The sequence below is a fragment of the Phoca vitulina genome, unplaced genomic scaffold (genome assembly GCF_004348235.1).
Source record: "Phoca vitulina isolate PV1807 unplaced genomic scaffold, GSC_HSeal_1.0 scaffold17, whole genome shotgun sequence".
NCBI classification, from domain to species: Eukaryota; Metazoa; Chordata; class Mammalia; order Carnivora; family Phocidae; genus Phoca; species Phoca vitulina.
In genome coordinates this window covers 35,872,037-35,890,606 of record NW_022589720.1, presented here as the reverse complement: position 1 = coordinate 35,890,606, position 18,570 = coordinate 35,872,037, and the positions used below count along the sequence as shown (strand labels likewise).

The window sequence follows — 18,570 nt, the reverse complement described above, 5'->3', positions numbered from 1 at the left end:
GATCCACACTGCTGTTATCAGTCATATAAAGCATAGCAGAGCAGTGGTTAATGTCCACCTTTTCACATGGAGCTTCAGAAGTGTGGTTTTGCTTATCTGAGGTTTGGAAGGAACTTAGTGGCTTCAGAAAAGAATCCTTATTTTAGCCAAGCTTGAATCTGTGCTTATCTGCAGGTCTTTAGTTGAGGCCTCCCCTAAAGTAGGGTTGACCTTTCCAGCAGCTTCTGTGTTCTCATACTTCATTTAATAATAAAGCCACACCAGGTGTTGGGAATATTGGAATGAAGTATGACTAGGTCGTGGTCTTGAACTGATAGATCGATCGTGTTTTGTCAGAAGGCCCTCAAATAACTTCCTTCTCACTTGGTCCAGTCATTCTTTTTCCCAGCAAAATCTCAAGTAAGGAAACTCACACCAGAAAAGGGACACTAAGGCAAAGTAACGTTTTGTTATTGGCCAGCCTTGGCCACAAACCTTGCTGAAATTCTTGGAAGGCTTTGCCACATGGAAGGCTTCTTTTTCCTCAATGAGGTCGTACTAACCTCAAGCCAAAGCAGAGGCTTGTATTCCTTCACAGCCCAAGGTCAGTTAGGTCTTTACTCCTCTGGACAGGAGGATAACACCCTCCTGAGCCAGGAAAAATATGCTGAGCATGAGGCTGAGTTATTTATACCTCCAGATTTCTATCCCTAGAAAACAGGGCCCAATCAGTGCCCTGGACCATGACTAATCCATGATAATCCTCCTTTCTAGGACTGGAAAACTGGAGGGCTGAATGAGAGGAGGGAATGTCTAGTGAGGTCACTGGGGACTTCAGTCCACAGGCCACTGCTCAGCCTTTTATTGACACAACCTCTAGTGTCTAGTGAGGAAACTAGATCTACCATGAGAAAAAAAACAGAATGGGTGGTGGGGGTACTGGGAGGCTCAGTCGGTTATGCGGCTGCCTTCGGCTCAGGTCATGATCCCAGCATTCTGGGATCGAGCCCTGCATCGGGCTCCCTGCTCAGTGGGAAGCCTGCTTCTCCCTCTGCCTGCCGCTCCCCCCCTGCTTGAGCTCTCTCTCTGTCAAATAAATAAATAAATGAAAAAAAAAAATCTTCAAAAAAAAAAAAAAAACAGAATGAAATATTCTGTGGTTCAGTGTAATTTAGGCCTGTAACATTTTGATGCTGAAATTTATTGTCTTGTTTCCCAAGAACTTAAAATATAGTTACGTTAATATCAGGACAGATGGTCAGCCTATTCTCTTGGATCCTAGAGTTGCTTTCAATTTTCCTCTATTGGTTATTTTCCTGCAGCAGACTGCTGTCTGGGTCCCCAGATGAGCCCAAAGGGGGGTAGCCACAGACTGAGGAAACTGAACAAAACAAAAGTAGTTTGACTTAATAGGGAGAACACTTACATGAGAGACACCATCTTTACTTTTATTAAAAAAATGCATGTGGATAGCAATTATTCTCTTATTTAAAAATTTCACTCACAGGTTATGTCAAAGTACCAGTTGCTTTATTCTGCTTTTTCTTGTTAAAACCAGTATGTGGTGAACGGGCCCTTTTCTTTTTATTCTTAGATTCTATGTAATATGTGAGGTTATTATTCCATGTGTTTTTTCTGCTCTGTATACTACATAGGTCTGGAAACAAAAGTTTCTTTTTAACTTTTAACCAATTTAATTTCTTGTTATGGTAAGGAGCAGGATTGAGGCGCCCTGATTTAAATTGTTTTAATTTATCCTGAAATTGTAATCCTTACACAAAAATCTTATTCAGCTGCTTTCTCCAAGTACTTGAATGCGTGTTTCAAGCAGAATTTGTTTTACAGCCTCACTAAGTTGTTTAAAATAGATGTTATTAAAGGATCTCAAAGCTCCTGTTTCTTCATTCTTTTGGGCCTTGTCTCCTGTGATTCATACCCTTGAGTTTTTCATCATTTTACTCTTTTAATCTCCTTTCTCACTTGGGCTGGGGGGGTCTATAAAGCATTCAGTTTGGAGCCTTTCCTATGTTTTGGGGTGTTTTTACGTGTTCCTACAGTTCTGAGATGTATTCAGATGAATTTCCAGTTCTCTTTTTTTATTCTAAGTCTTATTTCTTCTCTCTTCCACATGACTGGCTGACCTGGAAATCGTTCTTGCACATGATGATGATCTATCCTAGTAAGCTGGCTCATGACCACTGCGTAATAAGGCCATGGGTATTACAAATTGTAAGGGAGGTCAGTTAAGAAAAGCAGTACCAGTACATGATCACAATTTTGTGGTGTTTACTTTGCACCAAACACTTTATGTATTATGATCTCATACTTAATCCTTTACAACAACACAGTAGGATGGGTTATGACCTACCGAAGAACTCAACGTTAGTAACACCGAAACTGTAATTTGAGTGTATGTATTTCCTGGACCCAAATCAGTTCTTTGTCACATCATTGTCACATTGTGCTGACTTCCTTCAAACACTTAATGACCTGACCTTTGAAATGGACACATATTCACCACATATTAACTAAATATCCCTCAGCCTGAGGGTGACCCGATTGGGAGTGCGGGACCCTAGTGGCCTCAGTCAAAAGGAGTGCTCAGAATATCTTCTGGCTGGGATGTCTTAAATCCAGGTAATCACTCGTACTCCCTGTCTCCTCTCTCAGGAGTGCCCTAGTGGTGCCTGACTAGGTTTTCATAAAGTATCAGTGGGTGAGTATAAATTCTGATAGGCAGTTCACAGCTTTGGTTAATGTAAAATTGTAGACCATTCAGTTTCATCAAAACATGTTTCCTTGGTTATGAAAAGTGTGAGAACAACTGATTTATAGATTGCTCTATTATCTTTCGTATGAGTTACTCGAAGCATTTTTGCTGTCATGGGTGTGACATACCTTCCTCTTATTTGCATCTCTTTTTTATTAGCACTGCCTCATTCAACACTCAGCTGGTCAGCAGCCTTGATGAAGGAGAGGGTGATACGTGCAATTGTATTTAGGCACATCTTATTTATTTATTTTTAAAGTATTTTATTTATTTATTTGAGAGAGAGAGAGTGAGCGCGTGCACAAGTGGGGGGTGAGGAGGGGCAGAGGGAGAGGGAGGAGCAGGCTCCCCGCTGAGCAGGGAGCCCGACGTGGGGCTCCATCCCAGGACCCTGAGATCATGACCTGACCTGAAGGCAGACGCTTAGCAGACGAAGGCCCCTCTTTAGGCACATTTTAAACAATAAGGAAAAAAGAAGACTTCCACACCCATCATTGTAATCTTAATCACCTGAGGACAGAACCCATAAAGAAATCCTATTCTCCAACCCTATTTGTACCACTTCGTTGGTAGTTATACAAGTCAGAATTTCTTTTCTAGTCATTACCAATTACTTCCCCCTTCCTCATCTTTATGATTCATCCAGCAAATGCCCAGTTATCTTTGGGTAGTACAAAGCCAAGAGCACTTAGAGAATGTATTTAATCTAGAAAGCTAACTTTAGTACTTAAAACTGATCTTTCTATTTCTACCCTGGCCCTCCCCAAAACAAAATATAAAAATAGGTTAACAAGTGAATATCAAGCAATATTTATAAAATTTGTCAATATAGCATTAAAAATTTAGATATAATTTTATGCTTTCTCTCTGTTGCCAAATAAAAAAAGGAAAAAAACATAAAACCAAAAATCTAAAATGAGTAAAAGAAAAAAAGTAAAAGTAACCTTTGTTGGTCAGTCTACACCTCCAGTCTAAGTGCACATTCATTAATATATCCTTTGAGGTCAATGAGAAGAAACTGATTCCACCATGGAGCTATTGGCGGTCTTTTTATTGCTTTGCTTATGTTTTTATGTTTTGATTTTCTTTATCAACTTATTCATATCCTTAAAACTTAATTTTTCTAAATTCAGTGGTCATTTTTATTGTTACTAATGGCACCTGCCTCAAACTTTCTTAGGAAATTTATCATCCAAAACAAATAAACAAAAACAGCAGAAAAAGAGTCATAAAGACGACAAACTGGTAGTTGCCAGAGGGGTGTGGTGTGGTGGGGGAAATGACAAAATGGGTAAAGGGGAGTGGGAGGTATAGGATTCCAGGTATGGAGTGGATAAGTCAGGGGGATGAAAGGTACAGCATAGGGGATATAGTCTATGCTATTATAATAGTGTTTCATGGTGATAGATGGTAGGTACACATGTGGTGAGCATAGCATAATATGTAGATTTGTCTGATCACTATGTTGTACACCTGAAACTAATATAATACCGTGTATCAACTATACTCCAATTAAAAAAATGGTTTCATGTTATATGAAACTAAAATTATGTGAAGAAATCATATTGATGAGAAAATGAAAGGAGAATTTGTCTTCAACTTGCATACATTTCCCTATTCAAACTCCCTCAGTAACATATATTTCTCTAAATTTTTCTTAGTCCCTGAAGTTCAAGGAAAAAACAAACCATTGGTCACTTATGTGGGGGATTCAACTGTCCTGATATGTAAATGTCAACACTGTTCTCCTTTAAACTGGACCTGGTACGGTAGTAACGGGAGTGTACAGGTAAGATCATATTTCTGTGATTCGAAGAAAACAAAATGAAAACTTTTATTTCATAAATAATATTATTAACAGACTCAGAATTCCTAGGACTATTTGTACTCCTTTATCTTATTATTTAACATGTCTTCATAAAGAAAGAACCGTGGAGTTGTCATTTCATGTTTTTAGCATATTGCATTATACATCTGAAGAGACTCTTATTGTTTTAACTGGTACTTTGTTTTTTAGATTTAGCAACTTATTTAAATTCTTTGAAAGGAAGTTATCATTCATTTTTAGTTGATGAGTTTAGAAATAACCCTAACAAAAAGATTCTTTTTTCTTATCATTCCATGAAAGTATCTAGAAAAAAAAGGTAGTATTCTTTTCCAGCTTCAGTCTCTGGAAACATTTGTGAGAGAATGCAATACAGTGGTGCCATTTGAGAAAAGAATGAAAATTTGGTAACTTAAACTTAGCTCTTGGGTTCTTTCAGTGTCATTGGCCTCTTTTGGCCTTCCAGAATCCAAAGAGAAGCCAAATACTTTACGTTCCTATTAAAGAATTAATGGCTATTCACAGAGCTGATAATAAGAAAAACATGCATATTCAGAAAATCATTTCTCACTCTCTTTCTTCCTCCCAAATAGCCTCTAATAGCAGGGAAATTTAGGACATCGTCCTTCAGGAGACACCTGTCTATTGCTCTGGTACTAATGAGCATTGAAATTAAAGTCCTGCAAAGGCAAGCTGTAATTCTAGGAGGGACGGACAGTATGGGACAGCGTAGATCTTACAATGAAATACTAGGTTCCTTCTTAGACAAAATTGATACTGCCATAGACTGTTGAAGGGAACCAGAGGAAAGGACTTAAAAGGGACAGTGACTGATTCTGTGATAACATTGGTTTGACTTTTTAAAGAAAGCTCCGCGTCACTTAGGGGTAGACTCAAATCATTAATATTTCTGCTGCTTTTCTTGTTGATGATTAGGAAAGGCAATCATTTTGAGTAGGTAACTATTAAAAAAAATGTATGTAAATTTATAAAGATAAATATCTGTTGTAGTACTTGACATACATAGCCTAATTTATTTATTTATATGTAATACTAGGCAAAAAATAACCGAAATCTAATTACATTAAACTCTTAGAATATAGTCTGTGCTTCTCTCCATTGGCTGTAGTAATTTTCTCTCAATTTGGCCCTAAGCACGGGTCCTATTAGGATGTGAGGGAAGTGTAGGGAAGTGGGTACAGGTCACAACTTTAAGTCAAGTGTTTTTTCAAAATGCAGACCGACCACCTGCCTCTGCATCACCTGGGGTGCCCATTAACCATGCATTACTTACATGTATCAGCTCCGAGTTAGGGAGGGTACATTTGAACAAGCAGTACAGGCAGTGCTATGCACAGGGAGCCAGGTCGCTTTAATTGGGGGGGAGGGAGCAAATAATAAATTCACAGTTCTTGATCAGATAACCTCCAAGAATATTTGCATGCAGATGAGCATTCACTGAGCAGTGCAGTTGAGTGATAGCACAGTGAAGGCATCAGATGGCCTGAGAATAAGTTTTAATTTAAATGGATTAAATAAATCAGCTCCAAAATAGCTTAGTATGGCTCTTGAGAGGCTGGGGAAAAATCCAGGGACTCTCAGAAGCCAGCTTGCCTGAGAAAGAAAGACATTCAGCTCTGAGAAGACAGGTGCGCAGACAATCACATATGCTGGGCTCCCGGGATCTCTACCACTCCCGCTACATCAGCTTCAAAGGCCTGGAGATTTCATCCTCATTTCCAGTCTGAGGAACTCCCAGTGTCAGGAGCCAGTGATCTTCCTTTGTAGGAATGATCACATCTAATAGCTTCATTAATTCATGAGTTGAGTTGATGTGTGCCTGCTCTTGTGAAGGGGGAAGTACTTTGAACAGCTAGTTGGGGATTAGATCGAGAAACCCAGATGGCTGGAATTTTTCTGTATCTTTAATTCTAATATTTACCCATGATGACCTACACCATAGTTTCAAACACGGAGTGTTTAGCACTTAAAATATCCCTTCCCTTTGCTACCGTTGGGAGATGAAGCTCTTGGACTCTGTTATGTAAACTTCTCATAAACTTTAATATGCCTTATAGCTTTTGCTCAAAACTCGATCATTTAGGACATGTGTCTTTTATGCAATATGATAGGAATGGGTTTTGATGGTTCCTTCTATTAGGTTCCTGTTGATGTTCACGTGAATGATAAGTATGCGATCAATGGAACAAACGCTAATGAAACAAGGCTCAAGATAATGCAACTTTCAGAAGATGATAAGGGATCTTACTGGTGCCATGCAGTGTTCCAATTAGGCGAGAGCCAAATACACGTTGAACTCGTTGTGCTGAGTTATTTGGTACCCCTCAAACCATTTCTTGGAATAGTTGTTGAAGTTATTATTTTAGTGGCTATTATTCTGTTTTGGGAAATGTACACCCAAAAGAAAAAGATGCACACAGGTAAGGCTTCTTTTTTTAGATAATGTTCTTATGTTATGACTTAATACATTATAATGGCTTTAGAGTTTTGGGGAAATATCTAACTTTTGTTATTTGGAGGGGTGTTTATTTAACATTAATGGTGACAGTGATGTGAGCTTTTATTGATGGTCTTTCTGTTTCAACTTCCTAAAAAATTTTAGGATGAAAATATACTTTTTCTCCTTTTGCTTTGGTGTTACGGGTACCTCAACACCAAAGAGGTGATATGTGCTTTGGTACTAGAATAATAGAAGATTCTGTGATAGCTTAACGTAAAAGACCTCAAAGACAAACAGTCTTTCTCTTAGATAACTCACTTAAAAAATATTTTATCAAACATTCTGGAGTTCTCATAAAAGAGACATTGTCTGGTCAGTTCTCCATTTTTGTGGCATGTGCTTGATAGATTGCAGGTTGAGAAACCAATGGTTCCCCAAGAAAATTTATCTTACATTCTGTATTCTTTTCTGATTTTATACTAAATTTTTAGTAATTTAAAGAATTACAAATCAGTCAGTCTGATTTTGAAAATCCCAGGCACTAGACTATGCTTGATGAAAATTGCAGGTAAGGTCTGGAGAGCAGGGAAAGAGGAGAACGTAATGGATGTGCAGGCGTTTCACGTCGTATGTCTCTCTCTCGTTCCAAAGAGGGAAAACCATACAGTGCATTCTTAACATGGGGAAAGTTGAATTCAACATACATGCTCTGTAAGAATAATAAACCAATCTTAATAAATTCCTCTTTTGTTATACAGATGATGGGAAAGAATTTGAACAAGTTGAGCAGTTGTAAGTATTACAGATTAATTTTCACTTGAGTAAAATAGAGATAAATATGAAATTGAATAAAAGTTTGCAGTTAGAGTAGGTATTTACCCCAAAGATACAGAGGTAGTGATCCGAAGGGGCACCTGCACCCGAATGTTTATAGCAGCAATGTCCACAACAGCCAAACTATGGAAAGAGCCCAGATGCCCATTGACAGAGGAATGGATAAAGAAGATGTGGTATAGGGCGCCTGGGTGGCTCAGTTGGTTAAGCGACTGCCTTCGGCTCAGGTCATGATCCCGGAGTCCTGGGATCGAGTCCCACATCGGGCTCCCGGCTCAGCGGGGAGCCTGCTTCTCCCTCTGACCCTATCCCCTCTCATGCTGTTTCTCTCTCTCTGTCAAATAAATAAATAAACAAAATCTTTAAAAAAAAAAAAAAAAAAGAAGATGTGGTATATATATATATTCAATGGAATATTACTCAGCCATCAGAAAGGATAACACCTTACCATTTACATCACCATGGATGGAACTGGAGGATATTATGCTGAGCGAAATAAGTCAGTCAGAGAAAGACAATTATCATATGGTTTCACTCATATGTGGAATATAAGGAATAGTGCAGAGGATCATAGGGGAAGGGAGAGAAAACTGAATGGGAAGGCATCAGAGGGGGAGACAAACTATGAGAGACTCTTAACTACAGGAAACAAACTGAGGGTTGCTGGAGGGGAGGTGAGTGGAGGGATGGGGTAACTGGGTGATGGGCATTAAGGAGGCATGTGATGTGATGAGCACTTGGTGTTATATGCAACTGATGAGTTACTGAAGTCTACATCTGAAACTAGTGATGTACTATATGTTGGTTAATTGAATTTAAATCAAAAAAAAGTTTGCTGTTTGGACAAAAACACAAGAGTATATTATATGTGTGTTATTTTCTGTACACATCCATGTTGTGGAGAGGCATGTGGAGTTTGCCTGCGTACGTTAGGACCCCCCCTCTACCATTCACTTTTTACCTCTCTGTGCTTCAGTTTTGTCCTCAACAAAATGGCTTTAATTACAGTATTTGCTTATAAGGCTTTTGGATTAAATGATATTCTGTATGTAAAAATGCTTAGCATAGGCTTTGATGCACAGGGGTGTTCAATAACCATAAGGAAGTATTATTTGTGTAAGTCAGAATTTCTTAACCCTGGCTATATTTTTGGTCACTTGGGATGTTCCTTAAAAATATAGTTGCTCAGACTTTACTGGATCTCCTGGATCAGAACCTCTGGGAGTGGTGCCTGGGCATCTGTATTTCTTTAAAATGTCTATCACTGATGCTTTTTTTTTTTTTAAGATTTTATTTATTTATTTGAGAGAGAGAATGAAAGAGAGAGAGCACAAGAGGGGGGAGGGTCAGAGGGACAAGTAGACTCCCTGCTGAGCAGGGGGCCCGATGTGGCCCTTGATCCTGGGACTCCAGGATCATGACCTGAGCCGAAGCAGTCGCTTAACCAACTGAGCCACCCATGCGCCCTGTCTGTCACTGATTCTAAGTCTCTCTTATATGGAAAATCACTGGGCTAGAATTTTATTAGTCACTATTTTTGAAAGAACACATATTGTGCCCAGGTTCTCTTACAGCCCCTTTGTTCAGAGTGGAACAGGAGGAGGGCTGAGAAGAAAAGTATCAGGGATATAATTTAGTTTGGTCAAGACAGGAGGGACTAGTTCCTCTCAGCCAGAGGACGGAGCATGGAGTCCAGTGATGGAGGTGCCTGAGACTGGGATTAAAGTCTGAGTAACACAGCCAAGGGCTGGACCGGGAAAATGAGATGAGATTAAAGCCGCTGAAAGAAATGTTGGAAATGGAAGGCCTGAGCACATATAGCCACACAGAATGGCACTTGAGGTTTATCTTCATTGGCCAGCACAAGTTCGGAGGTAAGGTCTCTAGCCATGGTTAAAGAGTGGGAGAGCTGTCATTTAGATATTTGTAGACATTATTCAAATAGTTATTTTTACTCAGTTCACAAATGGCAGGTAAGATAAATCAACACGATATGAGCTTCTAAAGTAAGGGCACGAAATAATCATATCAGGAGTTCCATAACCTCAGATAGGAAAAACAAAAAAAACCAGTGTTGTTGGCACCAACTTGGTTGGCATCAACTCTTATAGTTGGAAGGAAACTGCACCTCTTTCTGGTGAACTTGGACATCTTGTTTAGAGTGCATTGAATGTTCTATCTTTCTGGTTCCCAAGTACTGTGTCCCATTCTTATACTTGGGGTCGTACAGAAAACAAGACGGTCATTCAGATATTCAAAACAGTTAACAGCCTTGCCCAAATGCTGTTGTCCCAGCTCAGCTTCCCCAGTGTTTCTGGTCATTCAGTCTCTTGCAGTCACATTTGGGGGCTTCTCCTGTCTCAGTGGATTCTGGTTCATTTAAGACACACGCTGAAGGGGTGGCACCAGAACAGTATGGAGTAGACTTACCAATTCTTAATTTAATTTTCATTTATGTAGCTTACCCTAATTTTAAAATCTTTTTAAAATACGTTTCTCTAGAATATCTTAGGAGTAATGTCAAACTGATTCAATCTACAGTATAAATGATTTACTTTCTTTTCTTTTATTGGTAATTGGGATAGTGTACATAATATTCTCTACCCTGTACTGTTCCACAGAGAGCTCTGGCAGTGTTTATTTTTTTAGTTTATTTCTTATTTCAATATCTTTAGATTTAATACAAGTATCAAGGGCACTTGAATCATTTGCAGCAACCTTTTACTAATGTTCTTTTAGAATTTTTAGTTAGCAATGCACTTTTTTTTTTTTTAAAGATTTTTTTTTTTTTTAATTTATTTGACAGACAGAGAGCACAAGTAGGCAGAGCGGCAGGCAGAGAGAGAGGGAGAAGCAGGCTCTCCCCTGAGCAGGGAGCCAGACGTGGGGCTCGATCCCAGGACGCTGGGATCATGACCTGAGCCGAAGGCAGCGGCTTAACCGACTGAGCCACCCAGGCGCCCCAGCAATGCACTTTTTTTTTAAGTAATCCCTATGCCCAACATGGGGCTCTAGAATTTTTAGTTAGGAGATAAATTTTACTTGACAGAATATACACACACACACACACACACACACACACACACATATATATTCTGTCAAGAAAACTTTCTCTCTCTCTATATATACACACACACACACATATATATATTTATATATAATGCTTATATGTTTAGATGCCAGGAAGGGTCATAGAGTTCCTTGATGAAAATAAATCTTAAAACCATACTAAATGTGTAACATCAAAACAAGCTAGTCACTTCAGATATTTCAATGAGGAGCTCATTCATTTATCTGATCCACTCATATACTTAAGCCATATAATCTCGCCTGACAGCCCCTCCCCCAAATTTGGATTACGTGGTTGAATTTATTATCTGGTGGTGATAGCTTAATGAGCTCAGGCCTGCCTGTAATGCTAGAAGGGTATTCATTATGCACTCTTGTTACCTAGTTTGGTCGTTCTTGTCTTAAGAATCTGAAGGCCACATTTGTCGTCTTGCCCCGATGCACATTGAGTAGACAACCATGTTTAGCCTCTAATTCATTGTGATAAATATGTTGAATTATAGCACCTGTATCTCACATGTTGGCTGACCTTCTGATTGGCTGTTATCTTGCAGGGCCTCAAGACTGCTTACAAGTTATGGCCATATACCCATGTCCTCACTCATGCTGGGGGAGAAGCAGTTCTCCCTCTGCATAAAATAAACAGGACTGGTCACTGTCATCTGTGACAACAGTTCTTCTCTAAGCAACGGTAGAAAAACAAAATCAGCATTATGAGTAAAACATTTTTAGGAAAAATGAATTGTCTCTATTGACCTTTTACATTTTAACCTGATGGCCACTATATAGATGATGTACTGACTTGATTTAATGCAATGTAAATACCTAGTGATTTTCTTTTTGTTTTCCATACAGGAAATCAGATGATAGCAACGGCGTAGAAAATAATGCCCCCAGGCACAGAAAAAGTGTAAGTTACTTCCAAATGATATTCCAAATGAAAGGTAAAATTCACTGTACGTAGACTATTATTCCGGCTACACTTTTTAGTTTCATAGGAGACCTTATCATTCACTATGTGTTTGAATATAGTTGTTTAGAATATTATAGGAGAAAATGTATAGTTATACAAAAATAAGTGACATCTTTTTTCTATCAGAACACATGTAGCAACCAATCTAAAAATAAATCCTTTGCCCTACATATATATATATATGCCCTCCATATATACATATATATATGTATATATATTTGTCATCATGGGCTAGTTCCTTTTACTACTTTTCATGTGGTCTTATTTTTTTTTCTCTCTTAGGTTTTCTGCATTCTCCTTTTTTTATTCTCATATACTCATATATTTGGCATTATGAACAAATACATAGTACTTATTTTCTTTACTGATTAGAATCAAAATTTTCATAGTTGATCAACATTTTTTTCCTGAGTATGTAGAAAATAGATACTGTTAGTTTTGGCAGTGGTTTGGATCACTCCTTTCTAGCACTTTCTGCTTTGCTAAAGTGATAATAAGTTATAGAATAATCAGGACATACTAATGATGTTTCATTATGCTTTATTTAACTCAGGAATCTGTGAGCCAGTGAATGCGAAACATCATGTCAAGAGTCATGGGAAGATGTACAGTTTGTACTTCAGCTTTGTTTGTTTCCTGTTAAGAATATCTGAGTTTTTATTTTTAAAAGGATGTAAAGTTTATGCAATATGCTCAGCAGTAGCTTTGTAATAATATATGCTATATCAGATCTAAAGATATATTTCCCTTCTCTAATTATTTTACATTAAAGCAAGGTAAATTATATTCAATATATCCTATGAGCTATCACCCAGGATAATTAATTTCATCTTGGTCATCAAGGGATGCACAGAAGAGATACCAGCAAAACCAGTTAATACTACACAGAACTAATGTCACTCAAGACCTGTTTATAACCAAAGAATTCATTAAAGAGAAAACTTTTGCTATTTGCCTTAAAAAGTTTTTTTTTTTCCGGTCATGCTTACTATGTCTAGAAATATTTGTAATAATTTTCATGTAATGTTCACCCTCTGTCATACTGGATAAAAACATCTTCACTAGGAAATGAATACTTTCTGCCTTTGCTAATGATTTCAATCTCCACAAGAAAAACATACTTTGCCTCCACAAATACTGGTTTAAGGCAAGGAAATATAACCACATACTTGCTCCAAATCTCCCATCACCACAAAAACATGTTTCCCAACCTTTGTTCTACTCATTTCCATTGCTTATACACACCAGGCAAAAGTGACTTTTAGTCTTTATGTAGAGCATTTTTTAAATGCCATGGGTTTTGGATTTTTTAAGTTGCACCTGGTGTTGATGCTCTGGGTCCAGGTCCATATAGTCATAATATAGCCCCGCTACAGGGATGCTTCTGTGGTTCATGGTTTCCTGGGATCTTTGACTTGATACCTGGTGTCTTGATACCCGTGGATGGCTAAATATCTAAAAATGCATTATTAGTGCTTTATAGTCATGATTCCGTTGTTTGAAATCAATCCAGAAGTACTAAAGGGCTTCTTCTATGCTGTTGCAAATGCCTTAGACTTTTCTTCAAAATTAGCTTAGTTTCTATTGCATATATAACTGAAATATTTTATAAAATCACTGTAACCAAACCAAATGAAATATGAATAGACGTGAAACATTGTCAGTGGCTTTGAGTGGACTATAAAATCATACTACGGTATACTTGATTGGGTTGAAGACAATGATGTGAAGCCTGCTGGGTGTCCTTAGTGCTGGTGGGTCCCATCTAGCAGAGGTCAGAACAGTCAGAAGCCAAAGGGGAAGTCTGGCATGGTGGCAAGGAACCCACAGTTTTTGGTGACTAGAAGATTAATATTTGGAGAAGAGGAGTTCAATGATTTGGGGAGAAAATACCTTATAGAAATGTACATTATGTACTGGCTGAGAAAATGATAAAATTGTGGTAGTGAAAATTATAATTTATATGGCATCTTAACTAATGTTAAAATATTACTAATTGGAATAATACACCTAAAGTGGTGACTTCGAAGCTGCCCATTATTTTGTTGCAGCACTATTTTGTGTAAAGCGTGTTAACTGTGCCTGCACATTTTATTGAACTAGAGTATATCCCTTAAGTAATGGCAGATTTCATTTTATTCTTAGTCTCAGAGCCATAAGCCATGCATTGTTTTGGTTTAATTCATTATTTGATAACATTTCTTGGATGGTATCTCTATGATGGCAGACAACCAATCAGTTCACTTCATTAATACAAACAATTTGAATTCAGTGAAAAACTAGTCAAACCTGTTATTTGACTAAGTCCAATTCAAAGTGGTATAGTTATGACTGGGTATATTTAAAACCAAAAACAATTTGTAGTTCATAAGCAGTATGTATCTGTCCATTTTGCCACACTGTTTAGGCTAGATATTTTTCAAGCAAGAGAAATTACTGCCCCATGGTAAAATAATCTGAAATATTTGTATAGTAAATTGAATTTTTAAGTGTCAATGCTTGCTGTTTTTCCTAGCAAAGGCAATTCATTTCAGTAACCTTAAGCAGAAAAAGTACTCAGAAAATTAAAATTGAGTTTTGGCTTTTTAGATTCTCTCTGGAGGAACTTCTGGAAAATTACTTCAGACTCTTAGATTAAAAATGGAATGCTTCCATTAACTAACCTCATGTGGAAGATAAATGGATTAACTCATAATAACCAATTGTAAATTGGCTGAAAATACTAAGTAAGCAGAAAAGCTGAAGTAGGAAAACTGCTCCACATTTATATATTAGACACCCTGGGAAATTCTATTAATCTTTCCAGCTAACAGGGCTTTGCAGAATAAGGAGATTTAATGATGTTTTAAAATTCTCAGATACTTTCATAGTCAGTTTATGCTTTAATGTAAATCTTCTCCCATGGTATCTTTCTCTTTTTCCTCAGCATCTGGTTACTTGGGTCAAAACCCAGAACTCATTGTGATATTTTCTTCTCCTCTATTAACTAAGACTCATTAGTTATGAATCTGTGTTTCTTTGACCTTCTCACTGCTCATTATTCCACCCATTGCCTTCCCCACCCCATTCTCACAACTGCAACAGCAACAGTCTTGATTTTCCTACCTCCATCTCATCTTCCCATTAATCCGTTTTTTGTATAGCCGCCTGATCATCTTTTTAAATACAAATCTTGCTATATTAACTTAATATGGAAGCTTCCATGCCAAACCTCTGCAGGCTTACCTTTGCCATTTCTTAATACTGCAGTTTTCCAAATGGCTAATCTTTCTCCAGTGTCTTGACTTAGTCTTGACATGTACAGATTTGGTGCAGAATGCTATCCCCCTGTGCTCCTTCCATTGACTAACTTGAGTTTAGCGTTCAAAACTTTAATCTGACGTTATTTCCTGGTGGATCTTTCATACTCAGTGGGAGTGTATACCATGTTATTTGCTCAAATAACTCCACATTTCTTTGTGTTTATTACCCTGTATTATAAACATACATTTGTCTCCTTCCTGTGTCATGTACTTACCACAAAGAGGATAAATTAGAGATGTCATAAATGTGTGTTGAATAGATATAAGTAAAAATCGAATTTCATTAATTTGTAGTTATTTTTAGAACAATCTAAATTGTGACATCAGGATTAAAATACAGGGGTGCCTGAGTGGCTCAGTCGGTTGAGCAACCACCTGTTGGTTTTGACTCAGGTCATGATCTCACAGTCGTGAGATCAAGCCCTGCATTGGGCTCTGCTCTCAGTGTGGAGTCTACTTGGGAATCTCTTTGTCCCCTCTCCCTCTGACCCTCCTGCCCTGTGCTCTCTCTCTCCCTCTCTCTCTCAAACAAGAAATCTCTAAAAAAATTTTTTAAAGAATTAAAATACAATATTTTAACAGAGATAAACAAGGTTTGATGAGTCAATGTTTGCTTCTGTTACTTTGAAAACTACATAGTAATACGATAAAACATCCCATCAGATTTTAATAATGTGTTAATATCTTGTGAGCAAATAGAATTCTGATTCCTAAACCGTCATACAGGGTATGCCCCTTTCAACTAATTTAAATTCCTATTGTTCTCTATTTTTCATGGATAGTTCAAATGTTAACCTCATTTTTATCCTTTATTTTAATAAGATAAGGTATTGACTTTAAATATAAAGATATTTAGCAACTGTAGCCCTTCACATGGTACTATAAAGCGCATTAATATTTGTGCTCCCTCCACTAATTTCTTACTCCTCTTCCCTGCGGCAATACCTTACAGTACCTTAGAGCATCTCAGAATCTAATTCAAAACTTTATCTTAAAAGAAACAAAGTTTTTTAAAGAAAGGTTTCATTGTTTAGTTTTGCTCACTGAAAGTTTGTCTTTAATCAAATTCATCAAAAGAAAAAAATGTCCCTTCTGCTCACTTATTCCCTAGATCTTCATCTCTGAGGCATTTAAATAGATTTATACAAAATGGTTTACTGAATAGCTACTATACTACCTTATAGAAAATGAATTTTTCTCATTGAAAAAGGCTTTGCAATGAATTAGGGACTTACTCCCTATTACCATCATTCATCTTCAGGTGGGAGTAAGTTCAAGTATGTGTTCCAGTATTAATTAAAAGGCACAGTGACCTACTTACAGCATGCTCTGAATATTTATTGGATGAATGAAAAAAAGATGAGTGACTCAATTATTTTGGAATCAAATTATACATTATTTACATGATACCTACTTTGATTCTCATTAATTAACTGTGAATATATCCTATCTAGAGAAAAAGAAAACTGGAACTTGCTATGTTCAATTCTGTGATATTTAGGAATGTATTTGCACTGAATCTAGAAGGTCAGTTACATGCCAAATTGAGTTCTTCATTAAGAATATATAATATTATTAAATAATAATAACTGACATCAGTCAAGTGCTTAGCATGTGACAGGCACTGTACTAAATGCTTTGACATGTGTTACCTCACTGAATCCCCACATCTTATGCATTGGGCTCTGCTCTCAGTGTGGAGGAACTATTATCATCTGCTGTATTAGAGAAGAGAAAACCAAAGCTTAGGGAGATGGAAGTATTTGGAACTGGGATTGAAATCCAAAGAGTCCTTCTCAGGAGTCTAGGTTTAACAACGATGTTGAACAGCTTTAGCCTCTACTTACCTGTGTCTTAGAAAATGAGGCTATTATCTATATCAAGCATCTTTTTAAAAAAATTTTACTCTTTTAGATGGTCAGTTAAATAAGATCCATAATCTTATCCTTAAGGTTTGTACGACCTATGCTATGGCATATTTGTGTCCCTGAGGTGGTGCTGGGCAAGCATGATACTTTTGTTCATTTGGAAAGTCTTTCCTTCGGTTTCCCCCGCCCCCCCCATGCCACCATTTTATTTCTCAATAGCTAGTGTGACTATTGACTTTATCATCCAAACACTGAGAACAAAAGAAGGTGCTATATATCATTTCACCAGGACAACAGACAGAAAACGGACCGTATGGTCACATTTTTAGTCTGCAGGGAGGAGCTAAGTACTCTATGGATGTTCTAGTCTCGGTACAGCAATAACATCTGTAGCGAGTTTGACTGATAAACAGAAATTCACTGTCAGGGAAAGAACCATCTTTAGAAAATGCCCAGTGAGTCTCACTATAGAGAAATGTCTAGAATGAGACAATTTAGTAAGCTTAGAGATTTATTACTTTCCAAAAGTAATACGATTAAAATTTATTATCATTCAAAAGTATGATTCACAGTCGTAAGAGAAGTTGGAAAAGAAAGTCGTGTTTTTGATAACCTGTGAAATGAACTGGACAATTCTTTGGATTTGCTTATCTTCATGATTAATGTGTCATAGTAATACCCATGTGATTCTCAATGAATCAGGAATGCCTGATTATGCTTTTACAATAAAATTTACTTATAAAATCAGTGAGGATCAATCATGAATAACATTGTCAAAATTACTTATAGTCACATGATTAACTTGTAACATCTATATTTCTTACTCTCTCATTTTCCAAATGAGAAAATGCTAGGGCAACTTGTTTAGGGTATTGGTTAAAATCTATATATTATTTTGGTGTGTTATCTATTTGTTTTAAGAACTTTTGTTCATAAAATTGATTTTGCTATTTAATTTGTAATTTACTTCAAGAATAGCACAAATTCTTATTTTTTCTGTTTTATTTGATAAATGAAAATATTAGACTTACCACATATATAACTGTTATTTAATACTACAAAAATATCACAAAATATGATTATATTAACTGCTTTTGTATGTCTTAAGATAAAAACTTGACCATAAATTTTACTTTAAAAAAAAATCAAGGACCATAGATTTATTATGATATATTTCCTAATAATTTTAATATTTTCTTTTTTTAGCATATATGTCTAAATTCTCCTTAATGCCTTTCTGTATTATGTAAATAGCACAGAAAATACCTGTATTGGAATGTTTCAAAAAAACTTTTTTTTTTTTTGCCTATAACTCAAAGACTGTATCTAACATGCAATTAAATTCAATAAAATGTCCTCAAATTAAAGATTTAAGTGAGTATTAGAAAATACATTTTGATTTTTAAACTTTTAATAATGGTTTAAAGTAAATTTAAAGGCACTAGATAATAGAAAAAATGTTTTCCTTGGATTATACTCACAGAAAAAT

At 36.8% G+C, this 18,570-nt stretch overlaps 1 protein-coding gene across 2 annotated transcripts in view; it reads left to right on the top strand.

Annotated features, from left to right (window-relative positions):
* EMB (embigin) overlaps positions 1 to 15,564 on the top strand; it is a 44,581-nt gene extending 29,017 nt beyond the window's left edge. For both annotated transcript variants that reach the window (XM_032415358.1, XM_032415357.1), the window contains 5 exons: positions 4,411 to 4,538; positions 6,736 to 7,015; positions 7,794 to 7,827; positions 11,794 to 11,848; positions 12,465 to 15,564. In XM_032415358.1, the coding sequence (XP_032271249.1) occupies positions 4,411 to 4,538; positions 6,736 to 7,015; positions 7,794 to 7,827; positions 11,794 to 11,848; positions 12,465 to 12,482 (515 nt within the window). In that variant the 3' untranslated portion in view covers positions 12,483 to 15,564. The remainder of the gene's footprint in view (positions 1 to 4,410; positions 4,539 to 6,735; positions 7,016 to 7,793; positions 7,828 to 11,793; positions 11,849 to 12,464) is intronic.
* The last annotated feature ends 3,006 nt before the right edge of the window (positions 15,565 to 18,570 follow it).